Raw genomic sequence first — 27746 nt, 5'->3', positions numbered from 1 at the left:
GATCACCCACCAGCCTAATAATACTCTACCAGGAGCTGGGAGCTCAGGAGCATGTGATATGATTAAATAGAATTCCTATCCTCAAAAAGTCTTGATGACAGTCAAAGACCTACTGCTCACAATCTTAAATTATCACCCTAGACAGCTTTGCATAACATGCTAAGGTGTTTGGACTTGACACTAGTGTAAAAGGGATCTACTGAATAACTCTAAGCAAGCTTTAGAAAGATGGTAGCTATCATCTGGACAGTGGACTGGGGAAATGGGGCAGGTAGCCCAGTTAAGAGTTTAATGCAATCATCCAAATAAACTTCATAGGAATAGGAGAAAGAGGAATGGGCATTATGGAATGAAGCTGAGTGAAAAGTCCTACATTAGGCCAAGGTTTGAACAGGAGGGCGGAGAGTAGTAGAGTTAAAATAAATGAAGACATGGGCATGAACTCCTACAGAACTTATATTTATGTAGTCATACAGTCATTCATTCATTCATTTGTTCATTCACTCAAAAACTGATTTATGAGTCCAAATAAGAAATCATGTACCATATAAGAAAAATAAAGGTAAAAAACGGTAAATCTGTACCATGCAACTTTGCACTAGATTTCACATGATCTCATACTGGTCAATCCAACTTAAATGTTTATATTTCTACACTTAGTACACAGCTGAATACACAGTAGGTGTCCAATAAATTCCTATCTTCCCTTCCTTTCTTTTCACTACACTATCCACATACCACACAGCTCATAGGGACTGAAGAACATGAAGGAAAATGCTGCCATGTAAGATAACAGAGGTCGGAGAGGTCAAGGGAATTTCAAATCAGTAAGTCAACAAAGTACTTAAGGGACTACTCTGAATTTCCGATTTCATTCCAGATATAGCATTCAATTTTCTATTCTTCTTAAGAAAAATTAAAGAAAACTTAATAGCCATGACTTTACTTGGCATAAGAAAACTTGTATTGTTTGTAATCCAAACAGATGGAATTTAACATTCCAAACAGGTCAAGTCCAGGACCGTCCCTTATAGCTGGGGTTTTTCCACTAGAACTACCACTCTATGCACAGAATGTAACAAAGCTGGATATTCACCATGGGGTAAGACTCCTGACTATGTTCAAGTTTCTTTCAAGCAACATTAGGTCATGACTCTAAAGGAAAATGGGGGTGGGGGAGGTGGGGAGGGTCTTTTTCTAACCCAATATAACTTATTACGAAAGAAAAATCAAGGGTGGTACTTTAAATACAAAACAAAAGACAGAAAAAAACTTAATTCAGAGCATATTTAACTATAATCACAACTCTGGACCACAACTGACAAAAAGTTACAAAGCCAACAAATTTAAGAAAAAGAAGTTGGTATCGTAAGTATACAATAACCTATGAAGAGCTGCTGAAATTTTTCCTACAATCACAATCACAAGTTCCATCGTTTGATATAATCATCATCTAACCTGCTCTCATCTGAGAAAAACCTGAAACTAATTATTTAAAAATCTAGGCTTTAATTTTATTTAGAACTGCAACCTGTACTGATCGCCAGAAACAAGACAAGTGGTGAAGAGCAGGGTCTCTGAAGCCTGCTCTTCAAAGCCCCAGCTTTGTGACTTCAGAAAGTTACCTAACCACCATACACTTCAGGTTCCTTATCGGCTCAATGCAAACCCCAAATAATTAAATTCTAGCTTTTACTTTACATGTTGTAAGTCAATTAAAATGTCTTTTTAAAGCATCATGGAGAAAATGAACCACAAACTACCTAATCACTTTCCCAATACCAATTTACAGGAAATACAGGGGACAGAAAAACATATTAAACTATACCACAAAGGTATAATTAGCAACATCCAGACTGGGGGGAAGCTCCATGGCAAGAGTCATGCCTCAGTGTGGGCCAATGAGATGTAACTGGAAAGTCTATGAGCAGCTTCTTGAAAGAGTCCTTAAAAGAGGGAGACTTCCCTACCCGCTGAATGGAATGCAAATGTGACAGCTTAAGCTTAAGCAGCCACCTTGAACCATAAGTGGATGCCAGATGTGAACACAGTGAGACAGCAAGATAGGAGGAGCACGGGTCCTTGAAGGCTTTCAGGCCATAAAGCTACTGCTCTGAACTGCCTGCCTCCAGACTTCTTTTACATGGAAAAAAAATCCCTATCTTATTTAAGTCCTCACTGTTTTTGGAATTTCTCTCATTCAAAGCATAACCTAACCCCAAGTGGTTAACAAGTTAACAATGAACTCCTAAAAAAGCAGTTCTCACTGAGGGGTACACTTTGTGAACCTTAACCCTCAATGGCTCTGATTCACTCACTCACCCATTCATTCACTCATTCATTCACTCACTCATTCATTCAAAGGGTCTGATGCTCACTCACACAACTCACCCAACAAAGGATCAGTGAAGTCCAGCAGCACTGACGAACTGCAGGGTGTAGAATGGGACTCAAGCTTGGCCTGCATCCACAGACTAATGGTTTCCTGAAACTCATAATGTATGCGCTCCATGTTCAAATACTCCATCCACAGGTCCTAAAATGGAACCACAGGACTTTAACTTTCAGAGATGAAATCACATATTCACATATAAAACTGTATATTTAACTTTAAAGTGAACCCATAAGTTTCAACATGAGGTGGTCCACTCCAAGTTCTCCAAGCATTAGGATAAATCGCATTTAAAATGGGCACTCTAGGGAATTCCCTGGCAGTACAGTGGTTAGGACTTGGCACTTGAACTGCCTAGGGCCCGGGTTCAATCCCTGGTCAGGGAACTAAGATCCTGCAAGCCGCGTGGTGCGGCCAAATAAATAAATTAAAAAATAAAATGTCTAACAACCTTAGGAATCTCAAAACTTTTTGATTGTGTACCATGACTGGAAAAAATTATTGCAACAGCCTCACTAAATGTATATTTATAAATTACATACATATACTACTGAACTAATATAAGACATAGGTAAAAAAAACAAAAACAAATTTTAAAGAGATAAAAAATAAATATATTGAAAATAATTGGATCTGGATTATATCAAGCCCTAGGTCCCAATACCAACTTACAGGAAATACAGGGGACAGAAAAACATATTAAACTACACCACAAAGATATAATCAGCAAAATCCAAACTGTGGGGAAGCTCTATGGACAAACTACCCAGTTTCTTCAACAAATAAATTGCAATTTAAAAAAAAGGATAAGGGGAGGACCTATAGATTTAAACAGATTAATAAGAACTATCAACCAATTACAAAATGCAGACTCTGATTCAAACAAACTGTAAAAGTAAATAAAAACAAAACTTTTATGACATTTGTAAGAGCACTGGAAATTTGAACACTGTCTAGATATTTGATATTAAGAAATTACTGTTAATATATTTCAGATGTAAATGCTCTTGGGTTATGTTATTATTCTTTTTTAATAAATTTATTTATTTATTTATTTTTGGCTCTGTTGGGTCTTCGTTGCTGCGCATGGGCTTTCTCTAGCTGCAGTGAGTGGGGGCTACTCTTCGTTGCGGTGCGTGGGTTTCTCATTGTCATGGCTTCTCTTGTTGCGGAGCACGGGCTCTAGGCGCTCAGGCTTCAGTAGTTGTGGCACGTGGGCTCAGTAGTTGTGGCTTGCAGGCTCCAGAGCTCAGGCTCAGTAGTTGTGGCGCATGGGCTTAGTTGCTCCGCGGCATGTGGGATCTTCCCCGGCCAGGGCTTGAACCTGTGTCCCTTGCACTGGCAGGCAGATTCTTAACCACTGCGCCACCAGGGAAGCCCTGTTATTTTTTTTAATCTTCGTCTTTTAAAATATGTATCAAATGCCCTCTAGGATTAGCTCCAACATGGTGGTGGGATTGGATTGGCTATAGGTGAAACTAGACACATGATACATACAGGCAGAGGGAGAAGGGCATGTCTATTATACTATTCTATTTTTCTGTATGATTGAATTTTTCATTACAAAAGGTAAAATAAATAAGTAAATAGATATGATTGACCAAAAAAAATAGAAACAGAAATTCCAGTATTTTCCTCCCACTCTCCAGTGAGCTGTCTTGCATATTTTGCATATTTGTCTTGCATAAAATATATGTCTGGCATATATTTCACTCTGGTGATGACTACATATCAGAATGGTGGACTGCCATTAGTAAAAAAGAAAGTCAACTATCAATGAACACCAAAAACTACTTCAAACAGTAATAGCTGATGAGCAGATATGGACTGTGGTTTTGTGGATGATGGTTTTCTTTTCTTTTTTTCTGATTTTGAGTGTTCTAAAGGATACCTATAAATGTAAAAATGTTTCAGGCTTCTCAATTAGCACACTCCCATGAAGTCCTAAATCGTTATTTCCAAACCAATCATGGCACAAGGCATTCCAGACTCAGAGAAGGAACTCCAAAGTCATCCTGATCACAAGCCTGGAACTTGGATGCACCAAATTGTTTGAGGTGCTGTACCAGACACTCCTACTGTGTATACACATCTCCTTTAATTGGGGTCTGGATGTCACTTTCTCCACCTCTGTGCTCAAGTACTGTTGACAGAGGCTAACAATTAGAAAAGAATACTGAGAATTAACAATGGGTAAGCAGAGATGTTTCAGAAACCACTAAAAGACAGAATAACTCTGAACCTGAATTACTGATTCAAAATATGAGCTATAAAATTAAATGGCCAGCAGAAACTAACACAACATTGTAAAACAACTATACTCCAATAAAAAAATTTTTTAATAAATAAATAAAAATTTTTAAAAAATCAAATGGCAAGCAAAGACTTTAAAAAAAAAAAAGAAAGCAATTAACCGTGTAGATGCTGCGGAACCAAGATAAATATCAGAGAACCAAGAAAGCTATGATTAATTTTTTAAAACACTGACCAAGTACCTACTACATGCAAATTCTCAGATAAGGCTTTGGGTTGTGGAGTATAAAGAAGAGATGAGTATGGACCTGCACTCAAAAGATTTCAGGACACCATGATCATTTGTGTATTTTTGCTATTTCTCTGGCCCTGTATTCTCAGCCTTATTTCTCTGTGCCTTTCAATGTTACTTCTCAGTCCCATCATGATCATTTGTGTATTTTTCCTATTTCTCTGGCCCTGTATTCTCAGCCTTATTTCTCTGTGCCTTTCAATGTTACTTCTCAGTTCCATCTTCAGTCCTCTTCTTAATCCAAATACTCTATTACCATTACACCCACATTTCCTACACTACCCCATTCCTGAACTCTAGACCTGTATATGCCCTCCCCACCAACTCTTTAATAAGAGCTCTCCTTGAAGCCCCTCAGGCACTTCCTCTTCCAGTACTGTAAACAGCAGCTGCCCAAGCTACGAATTTGGAAGTCCTTGTACTATCTGATCTGCACTACAACTGTATCAATCCTAATCTAAAAATCCTATTGATTCTACTAATTCTTCTTCAATATATTTTTAATTCATCCATTTATTTAACTACTCCTGCTATTTCAATAGCTCTTCAAACAAAGACTTTGGAAAAAGACGTCCTGCTGGTAACATCCTCTCTGCCACTCCGCAGCACCATATCTTCCTTTCAACCTGAGAACTCCCATTTGTCCTTTAGGGCTCAGTTCAAAGGTCACACTCCAGCCTCAGTCTGAATCATGTGCCATTTGTGCATGTTTCCACAGCACCCTGTGCATTCCACCCCCACAGTCTTCATCACCGGATGAAATAATTATTTAGTCCCCCATTTGACAGTAAGCACCTTAAAGGCAGAGACTGCATCAAGTTTCTTTTCATCTTTGGTATTAGATGCCTGACACCTTAAAGGCATTCAATAGATACTCACAGAAGGAAGGGAAGGAAAGAAGAAAGAAGAAAGAAAAAAAGAGAGGAAGGAAAGACAAAGAACACAGAAGAAAGTGAAAGACACCTACTAGAGATGAAATAGTATATACAGTGTGGAAGCAACTAGGTTTAAAGACCCAAATTGAAGTCTCTCAAGTCTTAGAGGATCCTAAATCCCATCCAATGTTGCAGAACAATGCCCAGTAGAGTTCAGCCCCTAGAAAAAAGAAACTGGAACAGGAGAGATATGCCTACACACACACACACACACACACACACACACACACTCTCACACAAATGATAGCTACAGAAACTTAGAGAAAACTCAGAAGTTTTGGCCTAAAAAAGACCACAGACATCTTTGCTTGGGTACCAGGGAGAGAACAAATTAGGATATGTGAAGACTAGAATTGAGTATCTCCAAAAGGGCAACCAAAACTGTGATAGCTACAAGTAAGTCATCTCCAAAGGCAAACAAAGGTGAACTCCCTATCTCCATGCTACTAACTTTCTATACAACGTATGAATCTTAACAAATTCTTACACAGTTTTATGGGAGTAGAGATGACTGCTTAAAAGTGTTCAGCTGCTGACGATTTAAAACAAGGAAGAATACAGTCAGAGAAAGGCTGTGTTTACGAGGCTGTAGAAGGTCCCAGAATGAGCTTCAAGCCTTCAGGTGAGGCCATAGTGGGGTCAGAGATTCAAAAGGAAATACTCCTACAAAAAAATCACTTATATATTGACAAAACCACAAAAACAATGACCATCCCAGTGACCCGATTTCCGTATCAACAAGGGGTTTTACCATTAGGTTATGAAAGTGACCAATTCAAATTACAGTTAGATATGCTAAGAGAGACATTGCCATAGTTTTACCTGCTGATTCTGCATCACTTTTGCTAGCCTGTGAATATCATAATGCTTTGGCAGAGAAGGGATATACGTATCTCCTTTTTGAAAATTCTCATCTTCTAGCCATAATATATATACATTGAAGAGCCTAAAAGAAAAAAACATAATTACATAAAATACAAAAAGATGTGCAGGCAAATGAAGTTTCTTACACCTCTAGGAGCACTGGCACTAAAAGATAAAAGTTCGGAAGCACATAACACAGAAAATATTTCCAACCACCACACTCCCAAGAAGGGCCAGCAAGGGAGAAAGGTCACAAATCATTTAAATACGATGCAATAAATTGCTAAAACAAGAGGTGTGAAGAAAGGGCTCTGTGAACTCTATTACTAAAGAGGGTTAAATACAGTACACAGAAAAAAATAACTGGAGAAGGTGACTTTAACACAGACCAAGGATCTGAATTTCAAGCTTTTCTTTCCTGGACAATCAGTCACAGTGAGCCTTGGTGCTTGGAAAAGTTTCGATAGCATTCAAATAAACACCTTTTCTGTCTTTCAGAGAAAATATTAAAAGCCATTTTAAACTTATGCATTGGAAGAACCTGCCAGCTTTAGGCTCAATGACAATCCCCTGCCTCAAAGAATCACAAATAGAACCCATAGCATGTATGCACCCTGTTCCCATGAAGAAGGAACAGAAGAAAGCTAAAAACAGGAAAAAAAAAATTCTCTATTTTCCAGTAAAAACTTTTTAAAAAATTTAATGATGCTTCCTTTGTTTTTATTTTGTTTTGTTTTTACGAGGAAGACTGTCCATTTAGCTCAGATCACTGGTATTTTAAGCAGTTGTTTGCAGCAACAGGTACCAGAGTAGTCTACAGCACACAAATTACAAACAAAGTACCAGGTGGGGACCAGGAGGTGTGGCTGGGCTTTTCTCAATAAAGTGGAAAAATACCGCCTTTACCCTGGCAGCAGTCTATGTAGGAAGAGACCCAGGGACAGAGCTTTGAGGCTCTTAAACAGGAGAGGCTGGGACGGAGCTCTCTTCCAGCTTGACTCGGTTATATGTCTACTTCACAACATGCCAAAGGAGGGCAAAAGGGAACATCAAAGACTTTCTTAGCTGATCTAAATGTTCAAAGATAAAGCCTTCCCAATGGTTAAGCCCAGCTAAAAATACATTTTCCTTCAAGCAAGGAAGAGACAGGGAGAAATCATTCTGGAGGCTGAGAGAAGCCCTAAGGCTTTGAGGTCAATCAAGCCTGAAGCCTGAGTGCTGGATCGAAACACTGGGTTTCCTCACTGAGACATCTGTATTCACTTTGTATTCAGAGTTCATTATTAAGAGCCGTTTTTATTAAGTCTTACTTATAAGACTAATATCTCGTTTACATCAAGCTTACAAATGAAAGGTGAAAGAACAGTGTGAAGGGGACACACACTTACCTCAGAGTTCTTAACCTTTTAGGGGATGCAAACATTAAGCCTATTTTTAGAAGCAGTTTTGGAAGATTATGAATCCACCGCACCCCAGGTGGATCCCACAATCCCCTAGAGGGCCTATGAATCTCACTTAAAGAACCCTGCCTGCGTCGTTTATTTCTTTCAGAGAACTATCCTAGCAGGCTTTACTAGTTGTTAACCTGCTATTATCACTTCTTTGGGTTTGTTTCTGTTATTAAATAAAGAAATAGACGAGGTCAGCAGCCCTCCGGTTTAAGAGCTTTCACTCAGACTCCAGGCACTTCACAGAGGTACATCCAAATTGCTGATTCACTCTCATAAGAAACACAAAAGAGAAACATTACAGGATGCAAACCTATAGTCAAAACCACCTTCCATATTCAATCTAACAGGTTAAAGAGAATAACATCTAGCAGCTGTAACACAAATCAAAGAGCTGGCACAAGTACCTGTGCTGCAAACAACAATATAAATGGCTAAATAGCCATGCCTCACCTCACGAGCTCCGTGTGCAGTTCTGGTGAAGTCAGGTAAGCAGGGGTGCCAGCCTGGGTCGCTGGCAGCCCTTCACTGCCCTCTGCTGGAACTCGGAGGGCCTTGCTCGCAGCATGGTGGAAGTCAGCCACCTCAGTCAGACGCCTCTTCATTTCTTTCAGCAAATTGATATGAGCAGGGCTTTGAAAAAACCTTCTTCCAATACAACCATCTATGGGTAGCCTTAAAAAATGCAAGCACAGATCACAACAGGATCAACACAAGATGCTCTTTCTATGTGACACAAAATTACAGTCTGTTAAGTCAGTTTATTAAATTAATACATACTATCTCTATCTCAATGGTTATAATGAGGCTCCAACAAGATGGCGCATATAAAAGCAGTTTTTAAAAGAACGAAATACTATGCAAATTCAAGACACTGTCACCACTTAGAGGTACAGAAGAGATTAAAGATAGTCCTTTTTCTTAAAGAACTTGCAATCTGGTAGAAAACAGAAGTGCTGAAGAATCAACATCCGTATGTTTCAAAGGGGTGAGTTAAGGGAGTGCAGGTGAACTAGAAACAGAGCTGGAGCCAGACAGCGATGGTCAGTGACAGTGAGCAGCCACAGCTGGCCAGAGTCCCTTCACATCCAGTGGAAATGCTGGACTCCCCCCAGGCACTGCCTGGCCTTTGTCCACAGCTGCACTACCCATCACCAGTCCCCTGGAACAAGCTCCACCATGGCCACACAAGCAGCCTCAGCTTGGGACAGTCTCTCCCTTTGCAGCTCCAGAAGCTCCCTGCTTAACCTTGCAGGGTCCCAGGGTGTTGTCTTCACCAAACTGGGTATGGGGGGTGGTAAAGAGAGAGCGGCCACAAGATACCCTGAACTCAGAAAAGGTCTAGTCTAATAGACGTGAAACAGGAAAGGAGGGAGGCTCCTAGCCAGAGAATGACTCTAACTCCCATGCCACAGTGTGAGAACACAGAGCTGCAGAGCAATGCAAAGGCGGGAACTGATTCACAGAAACTTACTACTACTCTGGGTACCATACCCATATTGCGGTCCTGGGCGGTGAAGATACAGGAGGAAGAACTTCTGCCAAATGAGTGGCAGAAGAGGATGGTCAGAAGGCGTGACGAGAGCCTGGTGGGCCCAACGATAAATCAGCAGCCTCTGGAGGGACGGGACGATGGGGAGTTTCAGCTGAGCCTGGGCTTTCTACAAAAGAGGCGGGCTTTGAGCAACCATGTAATGACCACAATTGCAAACAGTCACTTCCTAAGTGATTCAAATGAAATGCTGAACATGGTGTTTTTGAATCAATAAGAAAAAAGAAAAGTCATATACACCTTACTTCTCCAACCCGCTAGCTAACACTTTAACCTTAGTAGCAAGACATGTAGGGCAGCTTTTTTTCAAGAATTTCACAGACCCCAGAATTGGACTGGGTCTTAAGCATCACCTAGTCTAATCTCATTTCCATGCCTTTCCATTCCTTTGCATGTAAAACACTATAGTGCAAGAATAATATAAAAACCAAAGTAAATTTTATCAACCTCTTGAAAATTGAGATTTTTTTTTTTTTTGGCCACGCCGCATGACATGTGGGATCTCAGTTCCGTGACGAGGGGTCGGACCTGCGCCCCCTGCATTGGAAGTGCAGAATCTTAACCACTGAACCACCAGGGAAGTCCTGAAAATTTAGATTTTAAATGGACGTTCAAGAATGATAAATCCCTTGACAGGCTCTGAAATCCAAAAGCAAAGTCTATACTATAGGACCTGAAAATAGAAAGTCTTTAATTCTAAAGCCTCATTCCAGTCTTTCTCACACTTTAGTTCGCCTAAGGATCAGCTAGGGAGTTTTTAAAAATAAATTCCTGGTCCCACTCCAGACTCAGAATCCCAGAGGTTGGGGTCCAGGAATCCGATTTTTAACAAGCTCTCTAGGGGATTCTGCTGCTTTAAAACAAAGGCAATCCCCTTTATACATGCAATGAACACGGCCTCAAATTATTAGGTTGTGACTCTCAATGTTAAAAGAACCTTGGGAAGGAGGTATACACTTCAATTACACCATGTTAAGCATTAGTTTGGTTATTGTGCTTTCCAAACATTCACAACAAAAGAAACCACAGAAGTCCAAAAGCTATAGGTGAACCCATCAGCATCAAAGTGTCAACCACCTTCTACCACTCAAATGCAGAACGCTATTTGCACCTTCAGAGCTTGGTCAGGGGTAAATGCAGAGTTTGTAACCAATTCCCCTTCAACAACTCTTCGGAGCTGGGAGTCTTCTTCAAAGATGGATTCCATGTTCAGGACTGTCCATGCAAACCAGACCTACAATAACACCAGGTAAAGATGAGGGGAATGAGCTACTAACTCAGACAGACAAGATACATCCTCACATTCCACAAATAAACATTACAGTTCCTAAAATTAACATAGTTTTTATACCTATTTCTACTCTTATCACAGATATAAATTTACATGAAATAGGCCACTGAAAACTGTTAAATTACTTTAGAAAGGCTACTTTAGTAAAAGATGTTTGTTTGCTCAACTTTAGTGGGCAGGTTCCGTATGCACGAGGGACAGGAAAGAGGGCCAGACGTGAGCTCTGCCCTTAAGAAGTTTTGCATTCACCAGAGGAGACAAGACTCATATAAGTAACCAAAATGTAAAGTGAGAAGTGTGAGTACTGAATCAGGGGTCGAGTGCTATGGGAAACCAGAGGAGGTAGGGTGGGATCAGAAAAGGTAAATATACCAGAGAAGACTCTAGGCAGAGACTGGAGGGGAAGGCATGCCTGGTAAGAGAATCAGCTAGGCAAAAGATGGAAACTCCAGAGATGTATGCAGATAACAGCATGGAGCGTGTTTCAGCTGGACCACAAGAGGTATGAGGAAGAGCAGGAGGTAAGTGTGTGATACGAAGTTGAAGGATGTTACTACTAATTTAAGTGATAAAACAGAGACATAATGGGACACACAAAGTCTTGAGAGGTGGTGATAATGATGAAAGTAATGCTGCGAATTAATGATAATGATGATAACTATAACAGCCAACACCTAGTAAACACTGTTCTAAGCACTTTACATGTAGGTGCGATCATTATTCCCATTTGACTGTTGAGGAAACTGAGGACAAAGAGGTTAGCCAGCTGCCCAAGGCACAGCGCTAGCAAATGGCAGAACCAAGGCTGAACCCCGGGTGGTCTGGCTCCAGTGTCCACTCTTAAACGCTCTGCCCTGCAGCTGGGCAGGCTCTGCAGTCAGGCAGTTGGAGTCTGACCCTGAGCCAGCCACTTGACTCCATAAAACCTCAGTTAACACCCCTGTGAGACAGGAATAGCAACAGCACAACCTCAGCAGAGGGCTACTGTGAGGATTAAATGAAAAAGTATTCCTATGCATAGAAAGTGTTAAAAGATGTTAGTTATTTTAGACTATTAGTAATGTAGGTAAGGATGATAACAATATTAAAGTTCAAAAAGATAACAAATGGTCCACAGTGGGTTTCCTACCTGAGTGGGTGTGGCCAAGCCCTCCACAAAGGAAGGAGTGATGTTGCCTGCCACGATCCAGCTCACCAAAGAAGAGAGCAGACTCCGGTCACAGTGGTAGCCCAAAGCATTCTACACCAGGGGGAGCATGTGGAGCAGAGAGTGGAGGCTTTAAAAAACACAATCAATGAGCTTTTCAAGAATATCAGCAATCACCTTACTACAACGGAAGATTCTGGTAAGACACAGATTTCAGTAATTAGTCCACCAGCAGTTACAATCCCAGGCTGCGCATTACAGCCAAATGTAACGAGCAGCGCTCCTCCTGGGGTGTCCTTCCTTTGGCTTTATGAGGATCTGCACTTAGCAGACTACGGTTACTGGATAAGACACTGTTAAGGCAGAGCTTTAAAAAGGCAGTGGCCACAGAGCAGTACTGAGAAGGGTGCATGTGGGGGAACCTCCTTAGAAGACTACCATCTAGCTGACGACTGAAAGATAAATTCTCTAACAGGCTTACCTTATGTTGCTGGTAGAGCAATTTCTGCACACAGTCTTCCTGCATCAGCTGAAAAGCTGTTTTACACAAATGGTCCATGAGGAATAGGATGGGTTGTTCTCGGTACCAAAGATGCTGGCTTATAAGAGCCTGAACCCAGAACTCCAATACAGCAACCGGGCCCACTTCATTGAGCTGAGTGCTTACAGAGATGTGGGCCTGCGGAGAAAGGGCTCAGGTGACGTGAAAGGTAATAACCAGCCTCCCATTTTTAAAATACTAATAAAATAATACCTACCTCCACTACAAAACCCAGATCTGTTGACCTTCTTGGTCAAAAGCACTGTGCCAAGTGCTTTGAAATGACCAACACATAGACATGTTAGCACAGGGGTGTTTGATTGGGAAGGCGGGCAAGGGTGTACTTAGGGGCTGACAGGGCCCTGACCTGGATCATGCTGTTGAGAAGCTTCACGTTGTCCCCATGGCTGGCTCCTGTCAGGTGCTGTGCCACCTTGTGGGTGACCTGCTGCGTGACACCCTGAGGGACACCGATGTCCAAGTGTAGGAACAGGAGGAGGTGTGACAGAAACCTGCCGAGCACATAGGACAACGCACTTTACCTTCCAATCGGAAGTCAACAGAATTTCCAGTGGCTAATTACTTAAGGGAAACAAAAATACTGACGTGTCCCATTTTTAAACCAAAGCTCTATTTAGGGATTCTGATAAATCTTCAGGAATTTCAGAAGAATAAAGTTTTCCAGTTTGACGTGGGTTAAATCTACCCATGTAGTGAACAGACCTAAGACACACAAACCTGTGCAAGTTAAAGAGCATTAGAGGGAAAACACCCAAAGCGCTGCTCTATCCCCTCCCAACCCCCACTAACGAGAGTAGAGATGTCTATAGAATCACTCTGCAATCTTTCATGGGGTGTCAACTCCACACAAAGTGGCATATGGAACACTGCGGCGGGGGTGGGGCACGGATACCACCACATTTAAGTCATGGACGTGCCCTCGGTTCCCTGGGTGCACCAGGCTCCGTCCTCTCTCAGGGCCTTTGCCTCTGCTGGGTTTTCTGCCTGAAACACTTCCCCACATCTGACCTGGCAAACTCCTACTCATCCTTCCCATCTCATCTGCAACGTCCCTTCCTCAGAGACTTCCTGACCCCTCCCCGCCACCTAAAATACGTCTAACCCATTAACCTCCCTCATAGCACCATTGTTTTCCTTCGTGGCACTTAAAATTGGTAACTGCATCCTGAGGACGTGACCACTTCCTATGTGTCTGAGGGCAATGCCCGACCCGCCTGGCGCCCCATCGTACAGACGGTGGCAACACAGAGGTTACTGCTGAGTGAGGGTGCTTCCCATTTCACAGGAGGTACAACACAGGCCAAACTCCACTCTAGTAGAAAGGGAAAGCTATGACAGGAGAGGCGCAATGAAGCCCTGTAAGAGTTCAGAGGACACAGCTAGCGCAGGCATTAGAGGGCAAAGGGAGAGACACAGAGGAGGAAACATCTGAAATGGAGCCTAGAAAGATTTACCTTTACTCAAAATTTAACAACTCCGGGGGTGGAAAAACAGCCCATTCAATCTAATTTTAAAATCTCTCAAAATCGCAAAAATCTAAAGACAATTTATTAAAATTGTTCCAGGCAGGCATCAAATTGCCTGTGTATCACTTAATCCTTACACTCAGCCTGTATGAGAAATGGCATTATCTCATCATACAAGTAAAGAAACAGAGGCTCTGAAAAGTGAAGGAACTCACCTGTGTTCACACTAGGAGAGCGATGGAGTGAGGACACAACTCAAGCCTGACCACCCTGAAAGCCATGCACCAACCAGAACACAAGTGGTCCCAGACTTGCTCAGGGCCTAGAGTGCTAATTTTTCCAAAAAAGGTCCCTAGGCCCTAACCCATTCTTACTGAAGCAGACTCTCCAGGGGAGGAGATGGGAACCCATACTTAATCTCCCTCCCGTGATTCTCATCCCCACGCAAGTCTGCAACACACTGTTTGAAATGACACACAGTGGGAAAACTGTAATGTCCCCCTCATGCCTTTGGACGTACTACCTGTCCCCTGCCATACAGGCCTCCTCCACATCAGGCCTCACCTCCCCCTTCCTCGCTCTTCAAAAGGCTCCAGCCAGATGACCTCCTCCCGGCTCCCTGGACAGGTATTTTTCTTCCCACCTCTGTGCCTTCACTCAGCTCCTCCCCAGCCTGGTCCTCTCCAGACCCTCCTCTCACCCCCTACGGATACTGAAAAAGCCCTGTCTTGCCATGTCCTCTCCACTGGCCCAACACCTACCTGCACTCCAAAGCTCAATTAGAAACGTACCTCTTGGGACTTCGCTGGTGGTGCAGTGGTTAAGAATCCACCTGCCAATGCAGGGGACACGGGTTCAAGCCCTGGGCCGGGAAGATCCCACATGCCGTGGAGCAACTAAGCCCATGTGCCACAACTACTGAGCCTGTGCTCTAGAGCCCATGAGCCACAACTACTGAAGCCCACAAGCCACAACTACTGAAGCCCGAGTGCCTAGAGCCCGTGCTCCGCAACAAGAGAAGCCACCACAATGAGAAGCCCGCACACCACAACGAAGAGTAGCCCCCGCTCGCCACAACTAGAGAAAGCCCACGCGCAGCAACGAAGACCCAACGCAGCCAAATAAATTTTATTTTTAAAAAAAAAGAAGAAACCCACAAAGTCATATTTGTGGGTCATCTGTTGCTTCTGTTCACTGAGCATCCTCTGTCTCCCTTCTGTTAACACATCCTCTCATTAGGGGAACTGTCCTTCCTCCATGCTATAGAGTTGTGGCAGAGAGGGTCTCTCAATACAGAATCCCTATACACCTTCCTCTCAGGACTGGTCAATCCCACTGGTCAAGGTGACAGGCTCAGGGAGAGCACATGAGTAAGTCACACCAATCGGAATCATTATAAGGAACAAGGATAAAGAAAGACATTTGCCTTTCCCGTGGGAAACTAGGATGATGCCTGGTTCTCTCTGTAGCCATGTACTTTCATTCCCCTGGAAAAAGTACACCTGCAAGAGAAGGCTTGAAAGAGAGAGAAGCAGGGCCAAGGGACCTGGGAGGGTAGATAAACAGAAAGGGAAATACTAACTCTCAGCTTTGCAACTACTGCCATGTTGGGACGGCTGATTCCTGGGAGAGGCTCTCCTGTGCACTGTGGGATGTTTAGCACTATCCCTGACCTCTGTGCACTAGATTTAAGTAGCAGCCCTCCTCAATCCCTCTACAACCCCCTCTCCCAACCACCTGCCCTACCTGCCCCACCCCACCAGGTTGTGACAACCAAAATGATCTCTAGACATTACCAAATGTCCCCTGAGGGTCAAAACCCCTCTAGTTGAGAACCACCACTTTAGAATGACCTGTTGTTATCAGGAGCCTTTTTCCCCAATCACTTGAGCCAATACATTCCCTTCCTGGTAAAACAAGTGTGCACTGAATTTTCATCATGTGCAATTAAGAATCTTGATTCGTATACATCCTTAATTCCTTCCCTCCCCAAGCAGCTATTTCTTTTACCCTAATTCCATATACTTTTACCATATACAGTTGACCCTTGAACCCACAGGGTTAGTGGTACTGACCCCTCATGTAGTTGAAAATTCATGTATAACTTTTGACTCCCCCCAAAACTTTACTAATAGCCTACTGTTGACCAGAAGCTTTACCAATAATATAAACTGTCAATTAACACATATTTTGTATGTTGTATGTATGATATACTATATTCTTACCATAAAGTGAGCTAGAGAAAAGAAAATATTATGAAAATCATAAGGAAAATACATTTACAGTATTGTACTGTATCTATTGATACTGTAAGTTTACATCATCTGTTTACAAGATGAATCACCTGTCAGTACCTACATCAATATTGTCTTATATGTTGTAAAACACTGTAGATGCTATACATGCTAACACTAGACATCAAAAACGAAAAGACGATGTGAAAAAGAAATTCATATTTATTTACAGGTAGAACAATTCCTGCATTGATAATGAAGAAGCAGAAATATGATTGCTTTATGGTAGCCTAGTATAATCAATACGATTGTTTCACAATCGTCTAGCCTATATACTAATGAATGAATCGTTATAAAAATTTTGTGGCATAGAGTATGATAGTCATATTCATAATACAGTATTAGAAACACTGTTACATTTTTTAAAAAACCACTTACCTGTGATGACAGCCTGATATAGTTTCTCGATTACGAGAGAGGCATACTGTACAGCAGTATAATTCTTTGAAAGCAAAGTTATAAAACAGTAAGAAAAACACAGTATTAATTTTATATTAAATATCTCTCACCTTATGCCTATGCAAGGATAGGCTATCCACTTCAATACCAGTCTGGCACAGCATGTGCTACATGATGAATACTTAGGTGATGATGATGATGATGACACAAAAACATCTCATACAGTCCTGGCCATACGGTTGTCAGATTTTCACACAAAGACACACATATACACAACAGGTAAGTTTATCAATTGTACAGCATAATGATCATTTATTATGCATTAAGTGGAAGTGGATCATTATAAAGGTCTTCATCCTCATTAGCGTCATGTTGAGTAGGCTGAGGGGGAAGAAGAGGGGTTGGTCTTGCTGTCTCAGGGTGGCAGAGCCGGAAGAGGTGGAGGAGGTGGAAGGGAAGGAGGAGAGGGAGGCACACCTAGTGTAACTTTATAGAAATATATCCAAATTTCTGACTTCTTTGCTTTTTCATTTCTCCAAAAATGTTTCTATACAGTATCAATTCTTCCCCCGTTTGCTTTAGTTTCAGTGCTCGTATCATAGAAGGGTCCATGTCATAAAAGAAATCAAAATCAGTCTTGAATAATCAGAACCTTCTGGCAGATTGTCTAATGTTAATGCTTTCTGGCACTGCTTCTTCTACGTCTTCTTCCTCATCATCTGGCACCGGTTCAGAAGCACTCACGTCAATCAAGTCATCTTCTGTTAACTCCTCTGGTGTGGTGACTATTAGTTCTTGAATTTCTCTAAGATCCAAATCTTGAAACCCTTCCCCCACTCCCAGCCCCAACTTCTTTGCCATATCTACCAACCCTTTCATGATTTCCTTGATTGGCTTTGTCATAAATCATGAAGTCATGCACATCTGGACACAGTTTTCTCCAGCAGGAATTTGTTTTGGGCTTGATGGCTTTCATGGTCTTCTATAACAACAATGGCATCTTCGATGGTATATTCCTTCCAGACTTTCAGGATGTTCTATCAGGGTTCTATTCCATAGTGCTGACAATCCTTTCCATAGAGTACCATGTACAATGAGCCTTAAAGGTCCTTATGACCCCCTGACCTAGAAACTGAATTAGAGACGTTGTCTGTGGGGGCAAAGAGACTGCTGTGACACCATCGGTGTTGAACTCATGGGGTCTGTGTGGCCAGGGGTACTGTCCAATACCAAAAGAACTTTAAAAGGCAGTCCTGTACTGGCAAGGCACTTCTTGACTTCAAGGACAAACCACTGATGGAAACAATCAAAAAAAAAGGGTTCTCGCTGTCCAGGCCTTGTACGACCAAGAGACTGGCAGCTGGTGTTTATCTTTTCCCTTCAAGGCTGGGGGGTTAACAGCTTTACAGATAAGGGCAGTCCTAATCGTAAACCCAACTACATTTACATGAAACAGTATAGTCAGCCTATCCCTTCCTGTCTTCAATCCTGGTGCTTGCTTCTCTTCCTTGCTAATAAACGTCTTTTGTGGCATTTTTTTTCCCCAGAATAGGGCACTTTCATCTGCATTAAAAACCTGTTCTGGCAGATATCCTTTCTCCTCGATGATTTTTGTAATGGCATCTGGGAACTCGTCTGCTGCCTCTTGGTCGACAGAAGCTGCTTCTCCTGTTATCTTGACATTTTTTAAGCCAAACTTCTTTCTAAAATTATCAAACCATCCTGTGCTGGCATTAAATTCTTCAGCTTTAGATCTTTCACCTTCCTTTTGCTTTAAGTTATCATATAATGACTTTGATTTTTTTCTAATCATATTAGGGTCTATAGGTATGACTTTCTTATAGCCATCCTGCGCTCCACACAAAAGCTACATTTTCAATATGAGATAAAAAGGTATTTCACAAAAAGTACAACATTTCAGAGCCTGCTGGTGTAGCTGCAGTGACAGCTTCATGAATTTCCTTTTCTTTTTTTACAATGGTTCCTACTCTGGATTCATTTATCTTGAAATGACAGGAAGTGCAGCTGCAGACTTCAATCTATGGTACATATCAAGCAATTCAACTTTTTCTTGTAATGTCATGACTTTTCTCTGCTTCTTGGGAGCACTTCCAGAATCATTAGAGGCACTTCATATGGGTCCCATGGTGTTACTTAAGGCACTAAACACAATGAAAATGACGCAAGAACCGCAAGAGGTCACTTTTTACTGTGATGCACAATTTACTGGAGAGACAAACTGCTCAGTCGGAGAAGATTAGCATCACAAAGCGTGTTAGGCGGATACTCAACACTTGAGCTCACCTTCATAGCAACAGGAGGTGGCTACAAAATTATTACAGTAGTACAGTATGCAGTTGTAATTTAATACTGCACCTTTACGTCTGTTTGTATTTCTCTCAACCATGAATGGCATCATGTATGGTCTGTGTTTGTGTAAGTTTTGATAAATTTTAACTTTTTATAATAAATTTGTGTATATTTTATGGTAGTAGATGATAGAATAGACTAGTATCTACATTTATTTTATACATTCATGACATACTTTTTTCTTAATTTTTTTCAATATTTATAGGCTACATTAGTTCATCTGTGAGTTTTTTCAAATTGTCACAAATCTCCAAAGAATTTTCCAGTGTATTTATTAAAAACTATCCTCGTATGAGTGGACCTGCACAGTTCAAACCCGTGTGGTTCAAGGGTCAACTGTAATGCAAATGCAATCTATATGCCCTAGCATGGCCTTGCCAATATTTTGCTTCATAACTTTGTGATTACCTCAGAAGTCTTATTTTCTCCACAAGATTATCAATGTCTCATGTGATGAGCACCTTCCTGTGTATCTTCTCTGTTTATAATACTGCCCCATGCACACTGCAATTAAAAGCAACGTGTTTTGCTATTGCTACAACAGCAAAGCCATTTGCTGCTCAAGGTCAGAAGCACTATTCCCAGTTTCATGGAAACCACCACCCTTTTCAATACTAATAAGCTATTAGCAATCCAAAATTAAATGACGAAGGGAAGTACCTTTCATGACAATAAAACTAGAATCATTATTAGAGTCACTGTTCATCACTCTGCATTCTAAAATAGGCAGGAATAGGCAGGAAGTTTTCTGCCTCATAAAAAATACACTATTGAGGGCTTCCCTGGTGACGCAGTGGTTAGGAATCCGCCTGCCAATGCAGGGGACACGGGTTCGTGCCCCGGTCCGGGAAGATCCCACATGCCGCGGAGCGGCTAGGCCCGTGAGCCACAACTACTGAGCCTGCACGTCTGGAGCCTGTGCTCCGCAACGGGAGAGGCCGCGACAGTGAGAGGCCCGCGCCCCGCGATGAAGAGTGGCCCCCGCTCGCCGCAACTGGAGAAAGCCCTCGCACAGAAACGAAGACCCAACACAGCCAAAAATAATAAATAATAAAAAAATTTTTAAATTAAAAAATTTAAAAAAAATACACTATTGAAATATCATTCCCTATATTATACCTGAGAAACCAGAGAACATAGTCATTTTGTACTCGCTGGGCTGTTCTCCACTTACTGCTCATTCTTTAGAAGGTAATACTGGCAAGGGTAGAACAAAGGCAGAATCTTATCCAGGACACGGACCACTGTTTTCAAATGCCTCGACTGGACCAGAATTCCCAAGAGTGGGATGCCTTCTGCACAGAACTTCTCAATGCTATGGAAAAAGAAAAAGGCAATGAGCATACGAGGTAGCCAGTTCATAAACTGATGTTCTTCCAATGCACTATCAGCCCACACGCTACCCAGATTATCTCAGGTCTCCAACACATTTATGCATACCCAAACTTCACACAGAAATGCTAGAATCAGAACTCTAGAAGTACAAAGGAACTTAAAAGTTCATTTATATTACCATTTTATACGAAAGAAAGGTGAAGTATCATGGCCCAATTCACACAGTTTCCTGGTATAGGGTCAAATTGAGGACCCAGGTTTGCAAATTTCTAGTCCAGAGCCCTGGCCACTTTGCTTCTCAAACGGTGCTTCTTCTAAGAGTCACGGGGCTCTCATTGTCTACGTAGTCCCACAAGGTATTATAGCAAAGATCAAAAATGAGCTCAATCTGTCTGTATAATCTGTCAGAATTTTTCTGAAATCAATGTGGCCTACAAATTTACTTATTTTTTTGCCTCTTCAGAGAATCCATCCTTAAGAAATAATCTCAAATATGGAAGAAAATATGACAGATGATCCATGTAAAAATGTACTTTTCAGAATTATTCATAATTGTAAACTCAGAGGCATAAATGACTTAATGTAAATTCTGGAAAAATCCATTCAATGGGAATATTACGGAATCATCTTAAAAGTATGCATATGATGGCCAAGGGCAATATGGAAAAATATTTCTGCTAAAATGGTACTAGGAAAAAACAAAACTTTATACTTCTAACTATAACTACTAGTAAAGAAGAGTTATACTGTACAGACAGGGAAAAAACAGGGATAATGTCACATTAAAATGCTCATTGTGTTGGAGTGGTAAAAAAGAGTGTTTTTTTCCTCCATTTTCCTAATTCTATAGTTTAGTTACACCACTTTAATTCTGGGGGGAAAAAAAATCTTTTCAAAAAATAAAAGTAATAATGCAAAGATTACGCCCTAAGGGAAACATTTACAATATTAGAAGTAAAAAACAAAGGATATATAAAATTATGCATATAGTACAGCTCTAAAAAAGATCCAAGGAAAACATATTGAATAAAAATAAACAGAAAAATAAGCAATGTTTTATTAAGATGAGAAAGATTCTGGGTGATTTTTTTTGACTACTGTTCTCTGTATTATCTATGACTTTATATTCATGTACAACTTATGTCCTTCACACTCTGCCCCCAACCCTAAGCCCATTCATAAGATTGTTTTAAGTTGGTTCTAGAGTCATCCCAGATGACCACAGTGGAGTTCAGCCCCAAAAAGAAACACTCTCACCCTCACACCCACTCAGGATTCAGGAATCAGCACTAAACCAGTATTTATTTTAGAGAGGACTCACAGCAGTATTAGTGAATAAAGAGCTACAATTCCAGAATAAATATAATTAGAGAAATCATGAAACGATTAAGTTCAGAGTACTACACTCAAAGAATCCACACACCAGACACTGTTCTAAGCATGTTAAACGTCTTATAACTCACTTAAGCCTCATAAAGTAAGTCTGATACTATTATTATTCCCATTTCATAGATGAGGAACCTGAGGTACAGGAAACTATGAATGACACTAGAGCTACTAGAAACGATGTAAAGAGTGCCTTCCAAAGGGCCTATATAACATCTCTCCCTTTCCTAGTACATCAATTCTACCCTCTTTAACTGGCTTTCAAATTTGTCCATAATTACCTGGTGACCTCCATTCACCAACAGGAAACACAGGCTTCAGCCAGGAGAGTTTTGTCAACACTTCCCCTTCCCTCCCCCTCCTCCACCCAGCCAGATAGATACCTGGTGGAATGAAATATAGAGGGGAGGTGGGGAGGGTGGGGAGGAAGAAATAGGTGAGGGAGGTTAAGAGGTACAAACTTCCAATTGCAAAATAAATGAGCTACGGTATGAAATGTACAGTGTGGAGAATACAGTCAATAACTATGTAATATTTTTGTATGGTGACATATCGTAACCAGCCTTATCGGGTGATCAGTTAGAAATGTACAGAAATGTTGAATCCTTATGTTGTGTGACAGGAACTAACATAGTGTTTTAGGTCAGTTTTACTTCAAAAACAAATAAACAGGGCTTCCCTGGTGGCAGAGTGGTTAAGAATCCACCTGCCAATGCAGGGGACCCGGGTTCAAGCCCTGGTCTGGGAAGATCCCACATGCCGTGGAGCAACTAAGCCCGTGCACCACAACTACTGAGCCTGCACTCTAGAGCCCGTGAGCCACAACTACTGAAGCCTGCGCGCTTAGAGTTCATGCTCTGCAACAAGAGAAGCCACTGCAATGAGCAGCCCACTCGCTGCAACTAGAGAAAGGCCACGTGCAGCAATGAAGACCCAACGCAGTCAAAAATAAATAAATATATAAAACAAACAAACTCATAGAAAAAGAGATCAGATTTGTGGTTACTAGAGGCTGGGGGGAGGTGGGGGGGGTGGAGGGATGGGAAATTGGATAAAGGTGGTCAAAAGGTACAATCTTCCAGTTATCAGATAAATAAATACTAGGGATATACTGTCATGTACATGATAATATAATTAACACTGGTGTACATTATATATAAAAGTTGTTAAGAGAGTAAATCCCAAATGTTCTCATCACAAGAAAAAAAAATATTTCTTCCTATTTCTTTTTTTTTTAATAGATCTTTATTGGAGTATAATTGCTTCATAATACTGTGTTAATTTCTGCTGTATAACAAAGTGAATCAGCCATACATATATCCCCATATACCCTCCCTCTTAAGCCTCCTTCCCATCCTCCCTATTCTTCCTATTTCTTTAATTTTGCATCTATATGAGATGATGGATGTTCACTAAACTATACATTTCATGATGTATCTAAGTCAAATCATTATGCCGTACACCTTAAATTTATACAGTGCTGTATGTCAATTATATCTCAATAAAACTGGAAGAAAAAAAAAGAAATACCTATGAAGTAGAAGTTCTGGAAATACAAAGATAAACAAGACAACGCCCCTACCATGTCCCTACCATTAAGGAACACACTGTCCCAAAGGAGGAGGAGAAACGATTACACCTTAAGCACCCTGCTCAGAAGGCACAGGTGCTGCAGGGCAGGAGTGGGCGGCCCTTGGGCAGAATCTTCAACACCGTGGGCACTGATCACCTGGGGAAGGTAAGAGTCACCACTCTGCTCCTTAGCCCAGGACATCTTCTCTAATTAATAAGACTCCTCTCCAAAGCTTAGCTCCTCCATGAGGGTATCCTGCTCTAGTGATCTCTCCTTACTTCAAATTCTTTCTGCCCATACTCTTGAGAGGTTCTCAATCTAGGCTGTACATTAGAATCACCTGGAGAACTGGCCCCTAGATCAGTTAGATCAGGATTCTCACTCTCTTCCCTGTATCGGTATTTTTAGAATCACTGCAAAAGTGATTCTAAATGGTGGTCAGGATTAAGAACCAGAGCTCTATTCGTATCATCCAGCCCATGATTATATTCTTCAGTACTGCCAATTGTTTTACGTCTCCTGTGTCCATTAAGCTGTCAACAACCTGAGGACAGCTATCTAACAATTCCATATCTCTCCTACTTCACAACACAGGCTGAACACTAATAGCTCACAGCACAACTGGCATGCCACTGAAAATATACTGAATGTGGAAGAAGATGTTGAAATCAGGTTGCTAAAAAGGTGTTACAGTGAATCTAAAACACAAGAATCAGAAAGTATAGGCCAAAGATGTTTTAGAAAACTGGATAGGCTAAATAAAATTAATGCATTGTAGGAAAATGATTCTTAAAGAAAAGGATTTTTAACTACCTGAGAATTCATGCATTCAGTTACTTACTGCACCAGATTCAGTCTTCATCACTAGGGATAAAATACCACAAGACAAATATGGTTCCTGAGTCCTAACCTCATAGAATGTCTCTGATAAAATTAAACAGACAACTACAATATAGTGTGATAAATGCTACAATGGAAGAAACAGACACAGCTATGGGCTCATACAAGAGAGGCACTTGACCTGATCAGGAATTTCATCCCCTTGGGTAGGTTTAGGGTTAGCTTCCTTTATACCTGGGAAGGCTGGGTTGGGCTGCCATCACTTTAAACAAAATTCAGTACAGGTGACCAATTATTTTTATTTGACCACTATTCTGAGAAAGAGACTCTGTCTACTGCTGACATAAATATTCCAAGCTGGATGATAGGTATAACTCTCTTGATAATGCAACAAGGTGATTTTCTGTTACAAATCCATCTTATATGAATTTGGGCAGCATTTCCCCGTGATGAGCTATTAATCGAGGCTTATTATTTGGACCTGATTACCCCTAGATAGATTTGACGGAGGCCTCAGACCTTGGGATGTGAAAGATGAGATTCCAGAATCACTGACTACAGGTTCAGCAACCCTAGAAGTTCAACACAAACACTGTACCTGTGGCCCACAGCCGTCATAGCTAAGGCCAGATAACAGCCAATGGGCATGCCCGCCTTAACAGCCTTCAAGAGAGGATGAAACGTGGGTGACTCTGTCACTTCAGGCACAGTGCTGGAGAACGGAACAGTTGCACAATTCTGCTGTATTCCATAATCATTTTTGTGCAGTTTTAACCTCAAGATCAAGTTCCAGGCCCATTGGTTAAATGAGGTCTCAGGTGTCTCTCCATATCGAACAATACTGGCCAAATATGAAACCTAAAACAATTATTTATTTTAAACCACATTAGTCACATACACATTAAATCAGTAAGCTCACCCACCCATCTCTTTTTGTGATCAACAATGTCGTCAAAAGAAAGGACATAATGCTTACTAGTACTCAGTGTTTACAGTGCTAAATTAAAGCAGTTTCTCACTCACAACTGACCACTTCTGCTTATTTGCTAGTGACTTTGTGAACCTGATCTGGGTCAGCTCAAGCAAGAGTAATAATATGAAAGTTGGTATGCAACAAATCGTGTGCTGGTAAAAAAATTTAACAACCAGTTGGAGCATGGGGGCTGATTTATAAGGGTTTGCCCACTTTGGTAGCATAAAAACTCCCACCATGGTCAACTTCAAGCCACCAGCAGGTTAACAACCAGACCTGCAAAGTTCCTAAAAATGTAACAATCAGTTCTCCAAGCCGGTATGAGCCAGCTCCAGCACACTGCTGTAGCTCAACTCAAATTCCATAATACTAAAATGGTCATATGGAAGCTACTTCTTAAAGAAAAATCTTTCTCCAACCATAGAACTCAATTTCAATATCTTAAATTGCCAGAAATGTTCTTAGGAAACCTAAGGGTAAATATTGTAACTTTATCCACCCAGGTCATTTATAATAAAGGTTTACGTCCTCAATACATAAAAGAAGGAAATACCTGCTTCATACTTTCAGAAAGAAGCCCAGCATATGGCTTCTGTGCAAGGTACTTCTGGTATGCCTCAAGAATCATTAAAGCTACTTCAGCATGGACTGCTTGATCCAGATGAAGAGTCCCCTTTCAAAGAGAAATATCATCACAAACATGTCATCTTGATTTTTTTTGGTTACACCTTTGAACTAAAAGATTAGTCAGGATAGTAAAAAAGAACCTTGGATGCAGAAGTTTAATTTTCCAAAGCTCACGCCCCCTAACAATGAAATTATAAAATGACAATAGGAAAAAGAATTGAAATCTTCAAAGAACCACTACACTGCACCAGTTAAGTGTGAGCCCAAGTCGTCGCCAATCCCAGTCATAAAAGGTATCTTTGAATGCAACCCCCAACCCCCACCCTAAAATCTCCATAAGTACTTCGGGTTACAAGTTTAAGGGCATTGTTAAGAACCAGGAAGATGTTGAATTATTATTAACTAAACAGAAAGATACTTAACAATTTAAGTCTACATTCCCTTTTCTTGTTCTGTCATCAGTGAAAATATAAAAAATACTCAACAGCACAGGTAAAATACTCCTTCAGGAGCTTGAAGTTGCCTACCAAATTTCCCACCCAATCTTCCTTTACAGCCTGAAGAAATACATTCCCTAAGCCTCCCAGAGAAGAGCACTTTCCGAACGCTAACAAAAGAACAAGGAGAGGTCTTCCCTGGTGGCGCAGTGGTTAAGAATCCACCTGCCAATGCAGGGGACACGGGTTCGAGCCCTGGGCCGGGAAGATCCCACATGCCGCGGAGCAACTAAGCCCGTGCGCCACAACTACTGAGCCTGCGCTCTAGAGCCCACGAGACACAACTACTGAGCCCACGTGCCACAACTACTGAAGCCCACACGCCTAGAGCCCGTGCTCCGCAACAAGAGAAGCCACTGCAATGAGAAGCCTGCGCACAGCAACGAAGAGTAGTCCCCGCTCGCCACAACTAGAGAAAGCCCGTGCACAGCAACGAAGACCAAAGGTAGCCCAAAATAAATAAATAAAATAAATAAATGTATTTATTTAAAAAAAAAAAGTTTCTACTTTAAATGAACGAGGAGACACTCGAGGAGACTGTGCATGCAGCTCTCTGGAAGAGGGGGGCTGGGGCTTCTGTTCACAAGTCAGAGAAGGCGAAAGTGGAGAAGAGCTCCCTGCAGCTCTCACCCACCAGCACTTGAGTGAGAAAAGACCCGGATGAGCCCATGAGCAGACCAGGTGGTCAGGGACACCCTGGAGGAAAAGCTCCCTGGTTTCAGTTTCCTCATCTGTACAACAGGGGTCATGTTCACGCCAAGCACACAAGATGGCTGAGAGGACTAGATGACTCGCTCAGAACAAAAGCTGGCAGATAGTTAGAGAGGGCTGAGTTCTCTTCCATTTTCCCTTTAAAATGTTTAAATATTTTGATCAAGAAGCTAACTAGTAAGGCCTAGGGTAAAAAGGCAGAAAGATCTTAACAGTCAAAATGCCTTGATATTGCATCTTTGGAGACATATGATAGGTAGCAAACTCTTAATAATAATAAATTATTATGAACAAAAACTACCACCACTAAGACCTTAACATGTGCCTAGAACTGTCCTCAATGTTTTACGTGTCCTAGCTTGCTGAAACCTTGCAACAGCCCTCTGAGGTAAGCCTGTTAATGTGAATGCGTACAGATGAGCAACTGAGGCCAGAGAGCTCAGGAAGCTTGCTCAGGGTCACACAGCCAGGAGGTGGCAGAGCTGGGATCAGAACCCAGGCAGGCTGGCTCAGAGCTCAGGCTCTTCACCAGTGCACAG

The 27746-nt window shown here is 41.4% G+C and overlaps 1 protein-coding gene across 5 annotated transcripts in view; it reads right to left on the bottom strand.

The window, feature by feature from the left end:
• The window catches only part of EPG5 (ectopic P-granules 5 autophagy tethering factor), a 131822-nt gene that overhangs the window by 63765 nt on the left and 40311 nt on the right, over nucleotides 1–27746 (bottom strand). For 4 of the 5 annotated variants that reach the window (XM_061168863.1, XM_061168864.1, XM_061168867.1 and 1 more), the window contains exons 15-25: nucleotides 25926–26045; nucleotides 24998–25257; nucleotides 20440–20580; nucleotides 13083–13227; nucleotides 12656–12853; nucleotides 12157–12267; nucleotides 10848–10970; nucleotides 9679–9845; nucleotides 8638–8859; nucleotides 6695–6818; nucleotides 2392–2536 (exon numbers count right to left, since the gene is read on the bottom strand). In XM_061168863.1, coding sequence (XP_061024846.1) covers nucleotides 2392–2536; nucleotides 6695–6818; nucleotides 8638–8859; nucleotides 9679–9845; nucleotides 10848–10970; nucleotides 12157–12267; nucleotides 12656–12853; nucleotides 13083–13227; nucleotides 20440–20580; nucleotides 24998–25257; nucleotides 25926–26045 — 1756 coding nt within the window. The remainder of the gene's footprint in view (nucleotides 1–2391; nucleotides 2537–6694; nucleotides 6819–8637; nucleotides 8860–9678; nucleotides 9846–10847; nucleotides 10971–12156; nucleotides 12268–12655; nucleotides 12854–13082; nucleotides 13228–20439; nucleotides 20581–24997; nucleotides 25258–25925; nucleotides 26046–27746) is intronic. The other variant, XM_061168865.1, reaches the window with a different exon arrangement.

Source organism: Eubalaena glacialis, chromosome 15 (assembly GCF_028564815.1).
Source record: "Eubalaena glacialis isolate mEubGla1 chromosome 15, mEubGla1.1.hap2.+ XY, whole genome shotgun sequence".
Classification (NCBI taxonomy): domain Eukaryota; kingdom Metazoa; phylum Chordata; class Mammalia; order Artiodactyla; family Balaenidae; genus Eubalaena; species Eubalaena glacialis.
This window is presented reverse-complemented; position numbering and strand designations above follow the sequence as displayed.